Genomic DNA, 19614 nt, shown 5'->3' with positions numbered 1-19614 from the left:
ACCTCCTAGCGCCATGTATACAATAGATTACATTTGCTCCACCTTGGCGATTTCCACCGGATCGGCCAACGATGTAATGGGGGAGATTGATCAAAATCTGTCCAGAGGAAAAGTTGCCCAGTTGCCCATAGCAACCAATCAGATCGCTTCTTCCAGTTTTCAGAGGACTTGTTAAAAATGAAAGAAGCGATCTGATTGGTTGCTATGGGCAACTGGGCAACTTTTCCTCTGGACAGGTTTTGATTAATGTCCCTCAATGTGTGTGGGGGCAGCCTGACATTCTGCTGGAAAGGATGGGTTTGGATCAACATTCTGCAGACGGTCCACATGTAGCTTGAGTAGACTGATATGGTCACCATCGGCTTCCGTAGTACAACTATCGACCATTGTAGGGTAACTCCGTGCACACCTACAAACAGGATTAGCACTTACAAAGTCTTCATCTAGCCTGGTCCTATGGTGTAGGCAAGTGGTTCTCAACCTTTTTCGCTACTGTACCCCCAAAGGGTGAAAGTATGTCCGCAGGTACCCGCAGACAAAATAAGTCATAAAAGTACTTAATTTCATAATGGCGTGTGCTTACCTTTCTAATGCGATACTTAATCCCCTTGTGCCATTATTCCCCCTCCCTCTGATGCCCTTTTGCCATTATCCTCCCCCTCCATCTTAATCCACTTTTGCCATCCCTCCATATATCTTAATCCCCTTTTGCCATTATCCCCCCCCCTCTCCATCTTAATCCCTTTTGCCATCCCCCCCTCTATCTTAATCCCCTTTTGCCATTATCCCCCCCTCAATCTTAATCCCCTTTTGCCATCACCCCTCCATCTTAATCCCCTTTTGCCATTATCCCCCCCTCCATCTTAATCCCCTTTTGCCATTATCCCCCCTCTCCATCTTAATCCCCTTTTGACATTACCCCCCCTCCATCTTAATCCCCTTTTGCCATTACCCCCCCTCTCCATCTTAATCCCCTTTTGCCATCACCCCTCCATCTTAATCCCCTTTTGCCATTATCCCCCCCTCCATCTTAATCCCCTTTTGCCATTATCCCCCCTCTATATCTTAATCCCATTTTGCCATTATCCCCCCTCTATATCTTAATCCCCTTTTGCCATTACCCCCCTCCATCTTAATCCCCTTTTGCCATTATCCCCCCTCCATTTTAATCCTCTTTTGCCATTATCCCCCCTCCATCTTAATCCCCTTTTGCCATCACCCCTCCATCTTAATCCCCTTTTGCCATTATCCCCCCCTCTCCATCTTAATCCCCTTTTGCCATCACCCCTCCATCTTAATCCCCTTTTGCCATTATCCCCCCCCCTCTCCATCTTAATCCCCTTTTGCCATCACCCCTCCATCTTAATCCCCTTTTGCCATTATCCCCCCTCTCCATCTTAATCCCCTTTTGCCATCACCCCTCCATCTTAATCCCCTTTTGCCATTACCCCCCCCCTCTCCATCTTAATCTCCTTTTGCCATTATTCCCTTTTGCCCCCCCCCATACATCTTAATCCCCTTTTGCCATTATCCCCCCCCCCTCTCCATCTTAATCCCCTTTTGCCATTATCCCCCTCCATCTTAATCCCCTTGTTCCATTATTCCCCCCACCGTCACATGTCAGTCCCGGCAGCCACTGCAGCTCACGTAAAGTGGCCGTAGCCGCAGCTCCGGTACAATAGTTTTGCAACAGCTGGAGGCGCTCACTATATTGTACCGGAGCTGCGGCTACGGACACTTTACGTGAGCTGCAGTGGCTGCCGGGACTGACATGTGACGTTCCTGACATTGCACGGAGGTGTTAGCACAGCGCAGAAGGTCGTCACCCATCAGTGCGGTCCTCAGACTCCTGCCGAACGGGATACACAGGCCTGATAAGCATGTTAAACTGAGTGTAACACTGCAGAATGGGAGAGTGTTATTGTATGTATCTCATATATTGGCCCAGGGGGATCGGTGGGGGGAATAATGGAACAAGGGGATTAAGATGGAGGGGGATAATGGCCAAAGGGGATTAAGATGTATGGGGGGGGGGGGCGCAAAAGGGGATAATGGCAAAAGGGGAGTTGTAGTTTTGCAACAGCTGGAGGCACCCCTGATTGGGAAACACTGAACTATACTATATACTACTATATAGTCCAGCATGCTGGGAGTTGTAGTTTTCATTTGGAGCAGCTGCTGAGCCACAGGCTGTATCAGGGCATGCTGGGATTTGTAGTTAGTAACTAACTGCAACTCCCAAATTTTATTAAAAAAGAAGAGCGATCAAAAAGTCACATCAAAACAAAAATGGTCCTGTTAAAAACTACAGACCGGGACGCAAAAATACGAACCTCATAAAGGAGAAATAAAAAAGTTAGAGGGGTCAGAATAGGACCAAATTTATAATACCCATATATAATTAATTATGCAAATTAGCATGGCCGGTATTTATTTATTTTTTTTTTTTTTTTGCAAGAAAAGGTGGCAACCCTAGTTGGGGACCACTAGGAATATCCCTCCACTACCCATTTGGCGCCATTCCTTACAGTGCCAACGACGGCTGTCTATAGGTTTTTCCACAGGTCTGGCTAGGAAAGGGTTAAAAGTCAGAGGTTATGGGAAAGCAGCTGTGTTATGAATGTCATTGCACAACGGGAAGAGACAGGAAATAAAGGGTCAGATTATACAGACCCTAAACATCCTCCTCATATAATCTGCACTGTCTCTCTATATATTAGATTTGCCCTATCGTACCCTCGTCCTGCGGCCATCTTTGCCCTGAAGTGTTCCCGTGCATCACACGCTGGACTTCAAGCTACATCTGCAATGTGCGTCCTATTTATTTGTTACCCTTCACCTCCCCTCCCCGTTTGTTTGTATAAAGCATTTTTTTATTATTTTTTTTTTACATCCCCTTTTAACATTACAGCTCGATAATAAAAACCAGATCACGACCCGCAGCCAAAGAGCGCCATTTGGTGACATGAACCCAGCAAATTCTTAAAGGGGTACTCCCGTGGAAAACTTTTTTTTAATTTATTTATTTTTTAAATCAATTGGTGCCAGAAAGTTAAAACAGATTTGTAAATTACTTTTATTAAAAAAAATCTTAATCCTTCCAGTACTTATTAGCAGCTGTATACTACAGAGGAAATGCTTTTCTTTTTGGATTTCTCTTCTGTCACGACCACAGTGCTCTCTGCTGACCTCTGCTGTCCATTTTAGGAACTGTCCAGAGCAGGAGAAAATCCCCATAGCAAATATATGTTGCTCTGGACAGTTCCTAAAATGGACAGCAGAGAGCACTGTGGTCATGACATCAGAGAAATCCCCAAAAAAAAGCATTTCCTCTGTACTATATAGCCCCTTAAAAGTACTGGAAGGATTAAGATTTTTTTTAATAGAAGTAATTTACAAATCTGTTTATCTTTCTGGCACCAGTTGATTAAAAAAATAAAATAAAAAAAAAATAAAAAGTTTCCATGGAGAGTAGCTCCCACCATGTATATAATTTTTTTCCTGTCCCTACCTATTGCTAATTTATCCCTAACCCCCTCCCTGCCTTTTACATTTTTTTTCTACCTTCTAAACAGCTACTCTTATGCTGCTTACTCTTACTGAGCAGAAAGCCGACTTCCCCAGCAGGCGCCACGTCACTGATGCCTGCTGTGCGCCGACTTCCGCCCTCACTTCATCTATGCTACGCACCAGTTGGGAGCGCACATAGATGAGCGGCTAATAGCACAGCAGGCTGCTCCGGGGTCTCCTCCTCCCTGTTTAGCAGTTCACGTGCTACCCAGGGAGGATTAGAGGAGCATCGCCGATCTGCCGTGCAAGATATCCCTGCCGGTGATGGGGACAGGTTGCGCGTGAGGCCAGTGAGCCAATGCGCGCAGCCCCGGTATTCACAGAGCTCACTCCCGCCTGGCTGACAGGCAGGGAGCGAGCGCAGGCTGACTGAATTTGGACCTATTGCCCGGCTGGGATCGATCCAAATTCAGCTGTGATGTCACAGCAGGCTGCAGCCGGCCACTAGGAGGGAGACTCCTAGTGACCGGGTTTCAAATAGAAAATACAATATTTTAAACACAAAAAAAATTATTGATGTATATTAGAGATATGTTGTAGCACTTAAGTTCATGACAGTGCCCATTTGAAGTGTCTTGTATCTGGATGAGGTCTTCTCAAAGGTTAATTTGGCCATTTACTCTGTTTGAACATATGTAGCTGCAAAGGGCTCGGTAAAATTATAAAACCAGGGATGGGGGAGGCAATGGGGCAGGGCGGTCTCTGGCCAGGGCGGTGGGGGAGCGGGGTTGGGGGGGCGGTGCGGTGCAGTGCGGGGGGCATTATCGGAATATCGGCAATTATATTTGCCGATACCAATAACGTCCAAAATCGTGAATATCGGTCGATCCCTAAAGTGTGCATATACGGAGCTACCAGTCAATAAAAAGCACCTACCACATGACTACTTAGCTCAGAACGAGCAGAGATTTACATGAATAAATGACAAGTTATCCTGGAACTTTTCCCACAACATATATATCAATCTGCTCGGCTCCTCTTGCTCTATAACCTGAGGTGTCATTGTGACAGGTTCCCTTTCAGTTTGTATACAATGCAACTTTATCGATTCTAACGAGAATACGATTTGGACGGCTCACACAGGGCTCTTTGCCCACCTCCTCTCCCACCAGTTACCGTAGCAACAGATGCAAGAGTCTGTAAAGATGGCTCATGCCAATGCGGAGGGAACTGATGGTGCTAAGAATTGGCAAAAGCGAATAGTGAGTTAAATGAAATATGACAGTACACAACACATGGATTACCGCTCTGTTATGTTCTGTGGTTTGTGTTCATTAGTGAACCGAAAGCGTAAACATTACTCCATGGAGATGAGCGCGTCACAGGACGGGACCTGCTGCAATGCTGAGCGGTATACATTTATACAGTACTGGCCCTATACACATGCAAGTATATCATATATTATATATATATATATATATATATATATATATATATATATATACACATACATACATACGTCGTAAAAGTGCTGTGGGATATGTCGGCACTATATAAATAAATATTATTATTATTATAGATTATTATTGTTATTATTATTATGTTCACACACAGTTTTTTGGAGTGTATATTGAAGCATAAAATGCAAACACAGTTAAAATATATCATTTTTAGGTCTGATTTTTATTCATTTTTTCATTATATAAAAAGTGGACTTTGGAATTTTTTTTTGCACGTACGCCATTGACCATGCAGTTTAATTAACAATATATTTTTAAACTTCGGACATTTCCGCACATATGTTTATTTTAATTTTTAATTACACTGGGTTTTTTTTAAATGGGAAAGGGGGGTGATTCAAACTTTTATTAGGGAAGGGGTTAAATGATCTTTATTCACTTTTTTTCACTTTTTTTTTGCAATGTTATAGCTCCCATAGGGGGCTATAACACTGCACACTCTGATCTTTTACATTGATCAGTGTTTTCTCATAGGAAACCATTGATCAATGATTCTGCCACTTGACTGCTCATGCCTGGATCTCAGGCACTGAGCAGTCATTCGGCGATCGGACACCATGAGGCAGGTAGGGGACCCTCCTGCTGTGTCTCAGATGTTCGGGATGCCGCGATTTCGCCGTGGCGATCCCGAACAACCCCCTGAGCTAACCGGCAATGATTTAATTTCACTTTAGATGCGGCGTTCAACTTTCAGTGCCACGCCCCATTAGCCACGGGTCCCGGCCGTTGTTAGACGCCATGGCCCTGCGTTATAGAACGAGAGCAGACTCATGATGTACCGGTATGTCATGGGTCCTTAAGGGGTTAAGAGTCTCCTCTGTCCTCCACTCGTAACCTGAAGTTTGCTAGAGAGCATTTGGATGATCCAGAAGAGGATTGGGAAAATGTCATATGGTCAGATGAGACCAAAGTAGAACTTTTTGGTAACTCATCGTGTTTGGAAGAGAAAGAATGCTGAGTTGCATCCAAAGAACACCATACCTACTGTGAAGCATGGGGGTGGAAACATCATGCTTTGGGGCTGTTTTTCAGCAAAGGGACCAAGACGACTGCTCAGTGTTAAGGAAAGAATGGATGGGGCCATGTATCATGAGATTTTGAGTGAAAACCTCCTTCCATCAACAAGGGCATTGAAGATGAAACGTGGCTGGGTCTTTCAGCAGGACAATGATCCCAAACACACCGTCCAGGCAACGAAGGAGTGGCTTCATAAGAAGCATTTCAAGGTCCTGGAGTGGCCTAGCCAGTCTCCAGATCTCAACCCATAGAAAACCATTGGTGGGAGTTTAAAGGAGTAGTCTGGCGCGCACTTTTCTTATTTTATCCGATCTGGGCTGCAAAAAAAAAAAAGAAAACAAACTTTCTCTTGCCTGCCTACGCGCCCCTGGAGCTCCGGTACAGGTGTTCAGTCCCCGGGCTGTATTCTTCTTACTTCCTGTTAGCCCGGCATAGACAATGTGATTTTATGGATTTTTTTTCTCATTATGTCTCTCATAGTTGAGGTATACCTATGATGAAAATTACAGGCCTCTCTCATCTTTTTAAGTGGGTAGGTAGGGAATCCCCCTATTAGGTAGAAGCCCCCAGTAGGTAGGTAGGGAATCCCCCTATAAGGTGGAAGCCCCCAGTAGGTAGGGAATCCCCCTATAAGGTAGAAGCCCTCAGTAGGTAGGTAGGAAGGGAATACACCTATTAGGTAGACCTCCCCCCCCCCCCCCGGTAGGTAGTTAGGGAATCCCCTATAAGGTATAAGCCCCAGTAGGTAGTTGTGGAATCCCCCCATTAGGTAGATGCAACAGCTGGAGGCACACTGGTTGGGAAACACTGTTCTGAGATGTATAGCAGAAGCTTCAGATATGAGGTGATATGCTGGTTTAACCCTTTTATTACTTTGGCGGTCTTTAATCTCTTATCTGTATTTCTTTTCAGCTTTACCCCGACATTTCTTCCTCCTTCCTTCTCTTAAAACAATCTCAGGATTGTGGTGAAACTGGAAACTAAGCCTTCAGATCACCACGCCCTGCATCATTGCCAGCCCTGGGGTGCCTACAAGTCTCCAATGGTTCAAGTCATCTGTTCTATTTTTACGCTGTTTTCCATCTTCCTTATGTCAAAATATACATACGGGACCAGTTCTGGCAGTCCCCTAAAGAGACATCAAAATAATAACCTACAGGTCCCGCTGTCTGCAGAACGTTCTAGAAAAACCCTTGCCATTTATTGGCACATAACTCTCATACCTGTAGCTTCCTAGATTGTGATGGATGAGCAGTCTCTTGCCTATATCCGAGTAGGTCTAAAGCTGACCATACACAAGGGTAAGTGGTCTGAACCCACCAATTTCGTCATGATCTGCAGACCATCTAAAGTGTATGGAGGCCTTTCAAAATCCCAATAGGAGGATCAGTCAAGTTGGATTTGGACTGCCAAATTCTTTTGTTCTTAGGAAGTCCTACATCAGCTTTCTCTATATGGCCAGCTTAAATGGGTCTTCTGGGATTTTATTTATTTGGCTACGCTACAGGGGCTGTAAAGCTAGTGTAGTTCATAATATAGTGTGTGTATCTGTGTTTTATGGTGGTCTCGCAATTCTTATGTGACCTTTGCCCTGATGTTCATATTTAGCAGCATACAGGATGAGTGTTGTCTCTGGCTTTTCCCAGGTTGCAGTGCGGCGTGGACATTACATCACTAGTCAGGTGTTGAAAGGTAGCATGGCAGTGTTTCAAAGGTAGCATGGCAGTATGGGTGGGAGGGAGGTTATTCTCCACAGGGCTGCAGGGAATTTTAGTTTCAAGTCAAGCACAGCGCACATGGGAGGGAGCTCAGCTGTGCTGCAATGGGTGTTTTCCAAGCCCAGTCCTCAATTACCCCCCAAAAGTTCATGTTTTAGGATTTCCTTAGTCTTATGGTCAGTGCATCAGGCATCACCACAAGTGTTGTCCCTATGGGGTATCCTCAAATCATGAGCTGTTAGGTGTACTTGAGGACTGCACTTGGGAAACCCTGCCCTATAGATTTCCTAATAGACTGGATCTCTGAAAGAAGAATCCTTATTTTCTTAGAACCAGTACACACGGCAATTTACACAGCCGACCGTAACTGAATTATACTGATGAGGAGCAAGAGCCCGAAACATTTACTCCAGATGGGTGGATCTCTGCCTGAATAACAGGCCAAAATCTGTAGTTACCTATAGGTGGCACTAGAAACAGCCTTTTCCCTAGTCAGGTAGACCTAATTTTCATACTTATTCCAAAGGAGCACTGCCCTAAAGACTTCCTACCAGCTGGCTCTCTACAAGACTTGCATTGAGGGGGCCTAGCGGTGACGTCATGAGCGGGGCACAGCCGTGACGTCACGAGCCTTTGGCACTGCATCCGACTCTCTAAACAAATGCCAGGTGCAGCGGCAGGACCCCTGCAATCTGACAACTTATCCCCTATCTTTTGGATAGGGGATAAAATGTCTAGGGGCGGAATACCCCTTTAAGGTGCACAACAGGACAACGGTAATGTCAAGACCTAGAGTTGCTTCTTTACTGGCTTGCAGTATTGTTACGAAGACATCTGAAACAAGAACCAAAAGCTTCTTCCATTGTGGTGGGACCTCTGGTGATAGGGACTATGCTTCAGTGAGGATACTGTCATAGGGGCTGCTGAACAAATCCTTCTAGCGTTAGAAATCCACCCAATGTTTGGTATAATTCTAAAGCAGTTGGGTCAAATTTAATCTCACCCCTCTTTATTTACCTTAAAGGATCCCATAAAAAACGACAAGAGATTTTGTTTTGCAGCGGTGACCTTTGCAGCTCTCCTCTTCTTCCTTAGTGTCTTTGGTGATGGCAAGCTCCATCCACTGCTAGACTTCTCCTTTTGCCCAAGGGTCTCTACCCTTCCTCCCGAGTCCAAATGAGACTCACTCCGTGTCCTCCACATGGTTCCTGGGACCCCCAGAGTTCTGCTCTCTGACCCTTCTTCTTCATCACTGTCGCAAACTAAGGTACCAGCACTGAACGAGCGTTCCACCTTAACTTCTGGGATAGGCAAGGATGGAGCATTGGGGGCTGAAGGGTCGGGAACATCGGGAGGAGGTTGTCTTCTGATCGCTAAACGTTTCCAGTGTTGAGGGTTATCGGGAGAGAGACATGTGTCACTGCCAGACTTTCGTAGTGGGTTAAATACATGAAGCATCTGTGGAAAAGATAAAGGTGGTATTAAAATCCTGTGTCTACTGGAGAATCTTGAGATCAACAGTTATGGGTCCTTGCAAAAAAAGACATGACCCTTTTATGAGGCCATATACTTATCGCCGGTATAAACTCAAGTCCCTGCCGCTCCCATCCTTGGAGAACACCATTTTATATCAGCACAAACTCAAGCCAGTGCCACATCCTTGGAGAACACCATCTTACATAATTGTTCCTAGACATCCATTGTCTGACATGTTCATGAGGGCCACTACCAAACTACATTCTCTGCATGTTTTTCAGACTGGCCCATAGGGTAAGTATAAGATTCATCAACTTAAAGGGGTACTCTGCCCCTAGACATCTTATCCCCTATTCAAAGGATAGAGAATAAGATGTCTGATTGCAGGGGTCCCACCGCTGGGGACCCCCGCGATCACGGCTGTGGCACCCCAGACATCCGGTGCACTGAGTGAACTTCGCTCCGTGCCGGATGACTGGCGATGCGGGGTGGAGGCATGGACGTCCCATGCCCCCTCAATGCAAGTTTAAGGGAAGGGGCATGACGACCTCCGGCGCTGAACCCGATGCTCTAAAAGAATGCCGGGTGCAGCATGGAGATCGCGGGGGTCCCCATCGGCATGTCCCCTGCAATCAGACATCTTATCCCTTATCCTTTAAGATAGGGGATAAGATGTCTAGGGGTGAAAAAAAAAATTCAAATCACAGAGAGTTGAACAGATTTGTAAATAGCTTATTACTATTTAAAATCCTAATAAAATCTTAATCCCTCCAGTACTTAGCTGCTGTATGCTCCCTGTAAAATTGTATTTCTTTCTGGAGTTCTTTTCTGTCTGACCACAGTGCTCTCTGCTGAAACCTCTGTCCATGTCAGGAACTGTCCAGAGCAGGAACAATTCCCCATAGCAAACCTTTCCTCATTGGACAGTTCCTGACATGGACAGAGATGTCACCAGAGAGCACGGTGGTCAGACAGAAAAGAACTCCAGAAAGAAATACAACAAGTATTCAGCCGCTAATAAGTACTGGAAGGATTAAGATTTTTAAATAGAAGTAATTTACAAATCTGTTTAACTTTTTGGCATCAGTTGATTTGAAAAAATGTGTTTTCCACCAGAGCACCCCTTTAAATGGGCACTCTAATTAAAACACATTTTTGCTATTGCACTCCATATGGTAAATAAAAAATATTGCTAATATACTTTGGTTAAAAAAAATAAAGTTTTCTATATTTTTATTTGTGCTTAAAAAAGCTCAAGAGCCCATTTCCCCTCATCTCATACACAGACTTAGGACCAAACTCCAAACACAGGAAGTGCAGCCTGGAGTGCTGAGGGGGTGTGTCCAACCAACGGCATATGGCAGTTAAGTGTGAGAGCAGCTATGATTGGATGAGGTTGGACACACCCCTCTCAGCACTCCAGGCTGCACTTCCTGTGTTTGGACTTCGGTCCTAAGTCTGTGTATGAGATGGTGGAAAATGTGCTCTGGAGCTTTTTTAAGCACAAATAAAACATAGAAAACTTCTTTTTTTTTTTTTAAACAAAGTACCGTATTTTTTGTCCTATAGGACGCACCGGCGTATAAGACGCATCCAATTTTTAGGGGCAAAATCTAAAAAAATAAAGATTTTGAACCCAATAGTGGTCTTCAACCTGCGGACCTCCAGATGTAGCAAAACTACAACTCCCAGCATGCCCGGACAGCCAACGGCTGTCCGGGCATGCTGGGAGTTGTAGTTTTGCAACATCTGGAGGTCCGCAGATTGAAGACCACTGCAGGAGGAGGTAATACTCACGTGTCCCAGCCGCTCCGGACCCGTCACCGCTGCCCTGGATGTCGCTCCATCGCTGTCGCCGTGTCCCCGTCGCTCTGGAACGTCTCTGCTACCGGCCGGGTATCCTCGCTCTCCGTCATCACGTCGTTACGCACGCCGACGCACGTACGCGACGACGAGGAAGGAGAGCGCCGGCCATACAGGGGATCCCTGAACGGAGAAGACACCGAGGAGGCAGGTAAGGTCCCTCCCGGTGTCCTGTAAGCACTAACCCGGCTATTCAGTCAGGCTGTTTGGGACCACCGCGGTGAAATCGCGGCGGTCCCTAACAGCCCGACTGAACAGCCGGGTTAGTGTCACTTTCCCTTCAGACGCGGCGGTCAGCTTTGATCGCCGCGTCTGAAGGGTTAATACAGGGCATCACCGCGATCGGTGATGTCCTGTATTAGCCACGGGTCCCGGCTGTTGATGGCCGCAGGGACCGCCGCAATAGGGGTGTATTCGCCGTATAAGACGCACCGACTTTTTCCCCCCAGTTTTGGGGAAGAAAAAGTGCGTCTTATACGGCGAAAAATACGGTATATTAGAAATATTTTTCATTTACCATAAGGAGTGCAATAGCAGAAAATAATTTTAATGAGAGTGACCCTTTAAGTACTTCTATTGTTGACACTGGAGGACCATAGAGGCAGTGTGTAGCTCTTTGGAACGTGGGTTCTGAACAGGGGTTATAGAAACTAGAAAGCCCATACTGGTGCACCTCAAGGTGATCCAGCCTTCACCGTTCCGATAACTAGGACACTTATTTTACTAGGGTTCATGGAGGACTTTGGATGCGTAAATAGAGACAAGTTTCAGGCCATGTTTGTATGTGGAGGGATGTAAAAGAGGCATAAAACAAATGAAACAAAAGACACATGTAAAAGAAGAACATCACACAGAACAACACAGGCAGGTGTGAGGACAGGTGCACGGGGGCCATGTTTGAGGAAACGCGATGAAATCCAGAGTAGTTACAGGTAGACAAATACCACACATTCTGTTTGTTCAATGAGTTTAAAGGGGTACTCCGATGAAATACAAATGTTTAAAATCAACTGGGGCCAGAAAGTTAAACAGATTTGTAAAATTACTTCGATTAATAAATGTTAATCCTTCCAGTACTTATCATCTGCTATATGCTCCACAGGAAGTTATTTTCTTTTTGAATTTCTTTTCTGTCTGATCACAGTGCTCTCTGCTGGCACCTCTGTCTGTCTCAGGAACTGTCCAGAGCAGGAGAGGTTTGCTATGGGGATTTCCTCCTGCTCTGGACAGTTCCTGAGACAGACAGAAGTGTCAGCAGAGAGCATGGTGGTTAGACAGAAATTAAAAAAAGAAAAGAACTTCCTGTGGAGTATATAGCAGCTGATAAGTACTGGAAGAAAGTGGTACGCCTGTGGAAAAACTTTTTTTTTTTTTTTTTTTTTTTTTTTTTTTTAAATCAACTGGTGCCAGAAAGTTAAACAGATTTGTAAATCACTTTTATAAAAAAAATCTTAATCCTTTCAGTACTTTTTAGGGGCTGTATACTAAAGAGAAATCGAAAAAAGAAACGCATTTCCTCTGATGTCATGACCACAGTGCTCTCTGCTGACCTCTGCTGTCCATTTTAGGAACTGTCCAGAGCAGGAGAAAATCGCCATAGCAAACATATGCTTCTCTGGAGAGTTCCTAAAATGGACAGCAGAGGTCAGCAGAGAGCACTGTGGTCATGACATCAGAGGAAATGCATTTCTTTTTTGGATTTCTCTTTAGTATACAGCCCCTAAAAAGTACTGGAAGGATTTAGATTTTTTTTTTTTTTAATAGAAGTAATTTACAAGTCTGTTTAACGTTCCGGCACCAGTTGAATAAATAAAATAAAAATAAAAATAGCTTTTCACCAGAGTACCCCTTTAACAATAACTTTGGATAAAATAGGGATCTGCTTTTGGTTCTGTTCAGTAAGTTTCCAGAATGTTCTCTCATGTGTATCCCTGCCAGTCAAAAATTCTACCGATCGCTTGACTGACGTCCCATGAAATCGGCCCTAGAGCGTTCCTGTAAATAGTGAACTCAGATGGAGCCTGAACGGATACGGCTGTGTATATATTGGGCATAGAGCTTCTGAAAGCTGGGACATATGGAACAACTTTCCTGTTTATAAGGGTTATAGAAACAACACAGTAACATTATTTCAATTTGGCAGGGACACTTACATCCTTGAGGACACTTATCAAAACCTGTCCAGAGGAAAAGTTGCTGAGTTGCCCATAGCAACCAATCAGATCGCTTCTTTCACTTTTGAAAAGGCCTCTGAAAAATGAAAGCAGTGATCTGATTGGTTGCTATGGGCAACTCAGCAACTTTTCCTCTGGACGGGTTTTAATAAGGGTATGTTCAGACTACGGATTATGAATGGAATCTCCGCCCGCAGAAAGCCGCGAGCGGAGATTCCATTCTGGCGGCGGCGACCGCAATACTTCGGCAGTAGGACCGTGCGGCACTGCGCCGTCACCATTGACGGCTATGCAATGTCCGTGGACTTCTGTGCAAAGAATGAACATGTTCTTTCTTTGCGTGGAACAATTTCAGCGGCGGAATCGTCCGCCGCTCAAATTCCACAGTGTGAACGGGTCTCGCGGAAACCCATTCACATTGATGTTTATGTTCACGGCACGTAATTCTGTTCATGGAATTCCGCGGGAATTACGTAGTGTGAACATACCCTAAATCTCCCCCACTGAATCTACAAATATTTTGTCTAGGGTTGCCAGAATTCTTGGAAGAAAAAAAAAGATATATGCCATGCTAATTTGCATAATTAATTATACATGCGTGACATCACAGGATACACATATGCAGGGGAAATTTTGTCGTGTTCTGACCGCTATTATTATTTTTTATTTCTCCTTATACGGGCCAGTATGAGGGCTCATTTTTTGCGCACCGATCTGTGGTTTTGAACGGTTACCATTTTTGTTTTGATGGGACTTTTTTATTTTATTTTTTATTAAATTCGGGAGTTGCAGTCAGTTACTAACTACAACTCCCAGCATGCCCTGATACAGCCTGTGGCTTAGCAGCTGCCCCAAACGAGAACTACAACTCCCAGCATGTTGGGCTGTATAGTAGTGTATAGTATAGGTCAGTGTTTTCCAACCAGGGGTGCCTCCAGCTGTTGCAAAACTACAACTCCCAGCATGTTGGACTATATAGTAGTATACAGTATAGGTTAATGTTTCCCAACCAGGGGTGCCCCAGCTGTTGCAAAACTACAACTCCCAGCATGTTGGACTATATAGTAGTAGACAGTATAGGTTAAGGTTTCCCAACCAGGGGTGCCCCAGCTGTTGCAAAACTACAACTCCCAGCATGTTGGACTATATAGTAGTATACAGTATAGGTTAATGTTTCCCAACCAGGGGTGCCCCAGCTGTTGCAAAACTACAACTCCCAGCATGTTGGACTATATAGTAGTATACAGTATAGGTTAATGTTTCCCAACCAGGGGTGCCCCAGCTGTTGCAAAACTACAACTCCCAGCATGTTGGACTATATAGTAGTATACAGTATAGGTTAATGTTTCCCAACATGGGGTGCCCCAGCTGTTGCAAAACTACAACTCCCAGCATGTTGGACTATATAGTAGTATACAGTATAGGTTAATGTTTCCCAACCAGGGGTGCCCCAGCTGTTGCAAAACTACAACTCCCAGCATGCCCGGACAGCCTTTGGCTGTCCAGGCATGCTGGGAGTTGTAGTTTTGCAACAGCTGGAGGCTCTCTGGTTGGGAAACACTGGTATAGTTTATGGTGCAACATTCCGAGAGTTGAAGGATTGGTTGGATAAATACCGGCCATTGCATTGCCGGTATTTTTAATATAAAAATACCGTCAGGGTGGCCAAAATTCCGGCTGTATCGGAAAAATACCCTAATTTTGTCCCGGCAACCCTAATTTTGTCCCACACGCAACCTTTTAAGACAAACATGGAAGACCTTTAGCCTGTAGGCATGACTATCCAAAAACACGGTTAGGGAACCAACCCATGCTGTTTTTGGGTTATCCCATTCATGGGTTGGTTGTGCTGTTTTTTGGGTAATCCCACTCACAAGGTGACAGTGTTGTTTTTCGGTTAGTCCCCCATGGACTGTGCAGCAGCTGGCCAGAAGTTTACCATGCTATTTTGGGTTATAAACATCGGTTGACCATGCTGTTTTTGAATTATCACATTCATGTTGACCAATTTTTTAAATTTTTTTTATTATCCCACCCATGGGTCGGCCATGCTGCTTTTTGGGTTATCCAACCCATGGGTTGACCATGTTGTTTCTTTGTTAGCCAGCTCACAAGGTGACCAACACTTACAGTGGGCGGCCGGCTATTTGATGATCTGACTGTTGTTGGAAAAAAATATATATATTTTCTACTCTGGTGAGTGCCACCTGCATCATTTCTCATATTGGATTCATATATAGGACTGATTTTTAAAGTGACATGTGCAACACACTGCTTAAAAAGGAGTATTCCAGGATTTTTTTTTATTTTACTATGCTACAGGGGCTGTGAAGTTAGCGTAGTCCATAATATAGTGTCTGTACCTGTGTGTGACGGTTTTCTCACAATTCTTATGTGATTTTCACCCCAATATTTATTTTTTACCAGCATACAAAATGACTGCTGTCTCAGATTTTTCCCAGGTTGCAATGCGGCCGAGACCTGACATCACTGGTCAGCTGATAACAGGGAGCCTGTCTGCTTCAATGGGTGGAGGGATCGCTTGGTGGGAGAGAGATCAATTTGCAACTACTGCAACAGCTGGAGGCACCCTGATTGAAAACCACAGGTCTTTTGAATGGATGCAGCTCATTTATGTTTCAATGGGTGGGGTGGCTGATGTGTGGGAGGGAGCAAAATGGAACTATGGGATTTGTTGGCAAAAAAGAAAACTCAAAACAGGAAATACCAGTTCACAAAAAGCTAGTCACAGTGTTATGATAATCTCACAACATACATTTATTTATTTATAATTTTTTTTTAACCAACTGGTGTCTGAAAGTTAAAACAAATTTGTGAATTACTTCAATAAAAAATAAAAAAAATCTTGATCCTTCCAGTATTTATCAGCTGCTGTATACTACAGAGGAAGTTCTTTTCTTTTTTGAATTTCTTTTCAGTCTGACCACAGTTCTCTCTGCTGACACCTCGGTCCATGTCAGGAACTGTCCAGAGCAGGAGAGTTCCTGACATGGACAGAGGTGTCAGCAGAGAGCACTGTGGTCAGACTGGAAAGGACTACACAACTTCTTCTGGAGCATACAGTAGCTGATAAGTACTGGAAGGATTAAGATTGTTTAATATAAGTAATTTACAAATCTGTTTAACTTTCAGGCACAAGCTGATTTAAAAAAAAATTATTGTTTTTCACTGGTGTACCCCTTTAAGATGTGCTACCTCACACCAGTATTACTTGTCCCACAAGAGGCTGTAGCCCTCAGTCTTTCAAAACATCCAGAAGAGCGCCAATGTCCTCACAGCTTACCAGCGCACACTGTGTAAAACCTTTTGTAAGCTCAGCAATGAACGGCCTCCAGGACCTGAGCCAAACTTAAAACCAGGACTGGCCACGAACGGAATGATAAGCCCCACTACCAACCTGCCATTCCATAAAGCCTTGGACGTATGAGAAATATCTTGGGGCAATGTATGGATCCCTAAGCACTGTTCTTGTCGCTGTCTCACACCACCTATGGACTGACCACGTTTTTTTTTGGCTTATCCCACCCACAGTTTGATCAAAAGGCCAAGTGAAGGGTCTCAGCACTGGAGATTTGTGAGACCATTGGAGGAGATTGTTTGGGACATCCTGTCAGTCACCCATATGAATAGCCCCAGGTTCTCCTGAGCTTAAAAAGAGAACACGGAGCAATAAAATGCACAACAAACAAGACAGACTGCAGGTTAATTGTCTCTTTAAGGGAACGTAGTTTCTGCTGCGGTTTCGGAAAAAAGAAAAATTACTTGTCAACTTGTTAAGTTGGAGCCATATTGTGGGAAACCACACGCATTTCATTACTAGTGACATCATCAGGGTATGAGGAACAACGTGGCACGTTCTCTCCAATGCAGCTTTGTTAACGTATGACTCCAGGTTTACCAATTATTATATTTATATACTGCACTAATGTTATTGTGGAGCATAACCCGAACTAAATGAGAAGTTACCACACTTCCCTAAACTTTGTGTTTTAATTCCTCATCCGACAAGAGTACTGGTGGTTTCATACAAGAAACTTCTCACAGCTGAAGGTGTGTTACATTGTATAGGCCCAAGGTTGAGATAGATGACCTTTAAATGGGCACTATCATTAAAACTAATTTTATAATGTACTTTGTTTAAAAAAAAAAAAAAAAAAAAAATTTCTATGTTTTATTTGTATTTAAAAAAGCTGCCACTAGGTGTCTCCCTACTTGTCCACAGCACATTTCCCCCCCCCCCCCCCCCCCATTTCTTGCACAGACTTTGGACTCCTGCTGGCCTGGTAGAAGTCCAAAATCAGGAAATGCAGTCTGGAGTGCTGAGGGGGGTGTGCAGCCTTATCCAATCATAGCTCATCTCACATGCAACTGCTCTGGGCTGTGTATAGCAGAGTGAGGGAGGAAGATCTCTCCGGTATGGCTTCAGATGATGTCACAGCCTGCTGGGGAACGCCCCTTCCCAGTCTGTGAATCTGACAGACTGAGCAGAAAATACAGAGCAATATCAAGGTAAAAAACTAAAAAATAATAAAAATAAAGGCAGGGGGTGGTTTATCATGATGGGGGCAGTGACCTGGGAGGATTATAACATTTAACGAGATCATGAGAGGTACTCTTTAAAACATAGTTCAGGTGGTAGTGTGACCCAAATCAGAGATAACTCAGATCCCAGCTGTCTAAACCCTCAGATGCTGCAGTAAATAGTGATCAGGGTATCGTAGGGGTAGGCAGAAAGAGGGGCAGGTGGCCCCCTCCGTCACTTAGTCTCAGGGTGCTGTTTAGTTGTCATAGGAGCTAGGGGTCTAATAAAGTTCTAAAGAGACTTTAAATACACACCCTATTTCATATATATAATATATATATATATATATATATATATATATATATATATATATATATATATATATATATATGTGTGTATGTGACCCCCGACCTACGATGGCCCGACATATGATCATTTCAGCATACGATCACTCTCAGAGGCCATCACATGTTGAAGGCAGCATCAACATACGATGCTTTTGTATGTCGGGGCCATCGCATAAACGGCTATCCGGCAGCGCAGACTGCTTCAGCTGCCACCGGATAGCCGTTTACGGTGCCCCGTGTGGTCCGGTGATGATCACTTACCTGTCCTCGGGGCCCCGGCGCGTCCTCTTCGGGATCCCCTGCATCGTCGGTGCTCTCCATCGTCGTCATCACGTCGCTGCGCACGCCGTCCTGTCATCCAATAGGAGCGGCTTGCGTAGCGACGTGATGGCGGCGACGGAGAGCGAGGATGCCGGGGAAGCAGAGGCCTTACCGGAGCGTCGGGGACACCCCGGGGACGCGGCGACAGCGATGGAAGGCGACATCCAGGGCAGCGGTGACGGTCCGGAGCGGCGGGGACACGTGAGTACAACCTCCAATACCAGTGGTCTTCAACCTGCGGACCTCCAGATGTTGCAAAACTACAACTCCCAGCATGCCCGGACAGCCAACGGCTGTCCGGGCATGCTGGGTGTTGTAGTTTTGCAACATCTGGAGGTCCGCAGGTTGTAGACCACTGTCCTATACTTTACATTGCACGGATCCCTCAACATGCGATGGTTTCAACAAACGATGGTCCATTTGGAGCGGATTACCATCGTATGTTGAGGGACCACTGTATATATAATCTCCTTTGCTTCCCTGCATCTGGAAAGGTCTGAACTATTCAGATTTAATGCTATTTATCCCACAAGGTCAATGCTATAAACGTCCTGTGCGCAAGATGATGTTTTCTCTTTCAGTCACCTTGTATGAAATTTGATATTCACATAATTGTTCTAGCACACGGAATAAAGTTAATATTACTTACATCCTTTTTTTTTTGCCGCATAGTGAATGGCGTAAAAAAATAAAAAATAAAAAAAAGAGCAGCACTGCATTTTTTTTCATTCTACCCAACAAATGAATAAAAAGAAAAAAAAAAAAAATTCTCAATACATTAAAACAGTCCTTTCCAAACGGGGTGTTGCGAAAAGTTAGTATGTCGGCGACAGTCCCCAGGTGTGATGCAGGACCGTACCCGTCTCCCAGCAGCATCCAAAGCTGGTCACTGTTCTTAAAGGGGTACTCCGCCCCTAGACATCTTATCCCCTATCCCCAGAAGAGGGACCCCCCGCAATCTCCTTGCTGTGTTAGTTTAGAGCGTCAGATGCAGCGCCGGAGTCTAATGATGCCACGGTCACTCCCCACTCTTGACGTCATGGCCATTCCCCCTCAATGCAAGTCTATGGGAGGGGGCGTAACGTCCGTCACGCCCTCTCCCATGGACTTGCATTGAGGGGGCAT

The 19614-nt window shown here is 44.7% G+C and overlaps 1 protein-coding gene across 3 annotated transcripts in view; it reads right to left on the bottom strand.

Annotated features, from left to right (window-relative positions):
* LOC130290918 (regulator of G-protein signaling 3-like) overlaps positions 1 to 19614 on the bottom strand; it is an 82004-nt gene that overhangs the window by 41686 nt on the left and 20704 nt on the right. For 2 of the 3 annotated variants that reach the window (XM_056539154.1, XM_056539153.1), the window contains exon 2: positions 8783 to 9223. In XM_056539154.1, coding sequence (XP_056395129.1) covers positions 8783 to 9223 — 441 coding nt within the window. Of the gene's footprint in view, positions 1 to 8782; positions 9224 to 13257; positions 13382 to 19614 lie in introns of those variants that run through there. The other variant, XM_056539155.1, reaches the window with a different exon arrangement.

Source organism: Hyla sarda, chromosome 9 (genome assembly GCF_029499605.1).
Source record: "Hyla sarda isolate aHylSar1 chromosome 9, aHylSar1.hap1, whole genome shotgun sequence".
Lineage (NCBI taxonomy): Eukaryota > Metazoa > Chordata > Amphibia > Anura > Hylidae > Hyla > Hyla sarda.
This window is presented reverse-complemented; position numbering and strand designations above follow the sequence as displayed.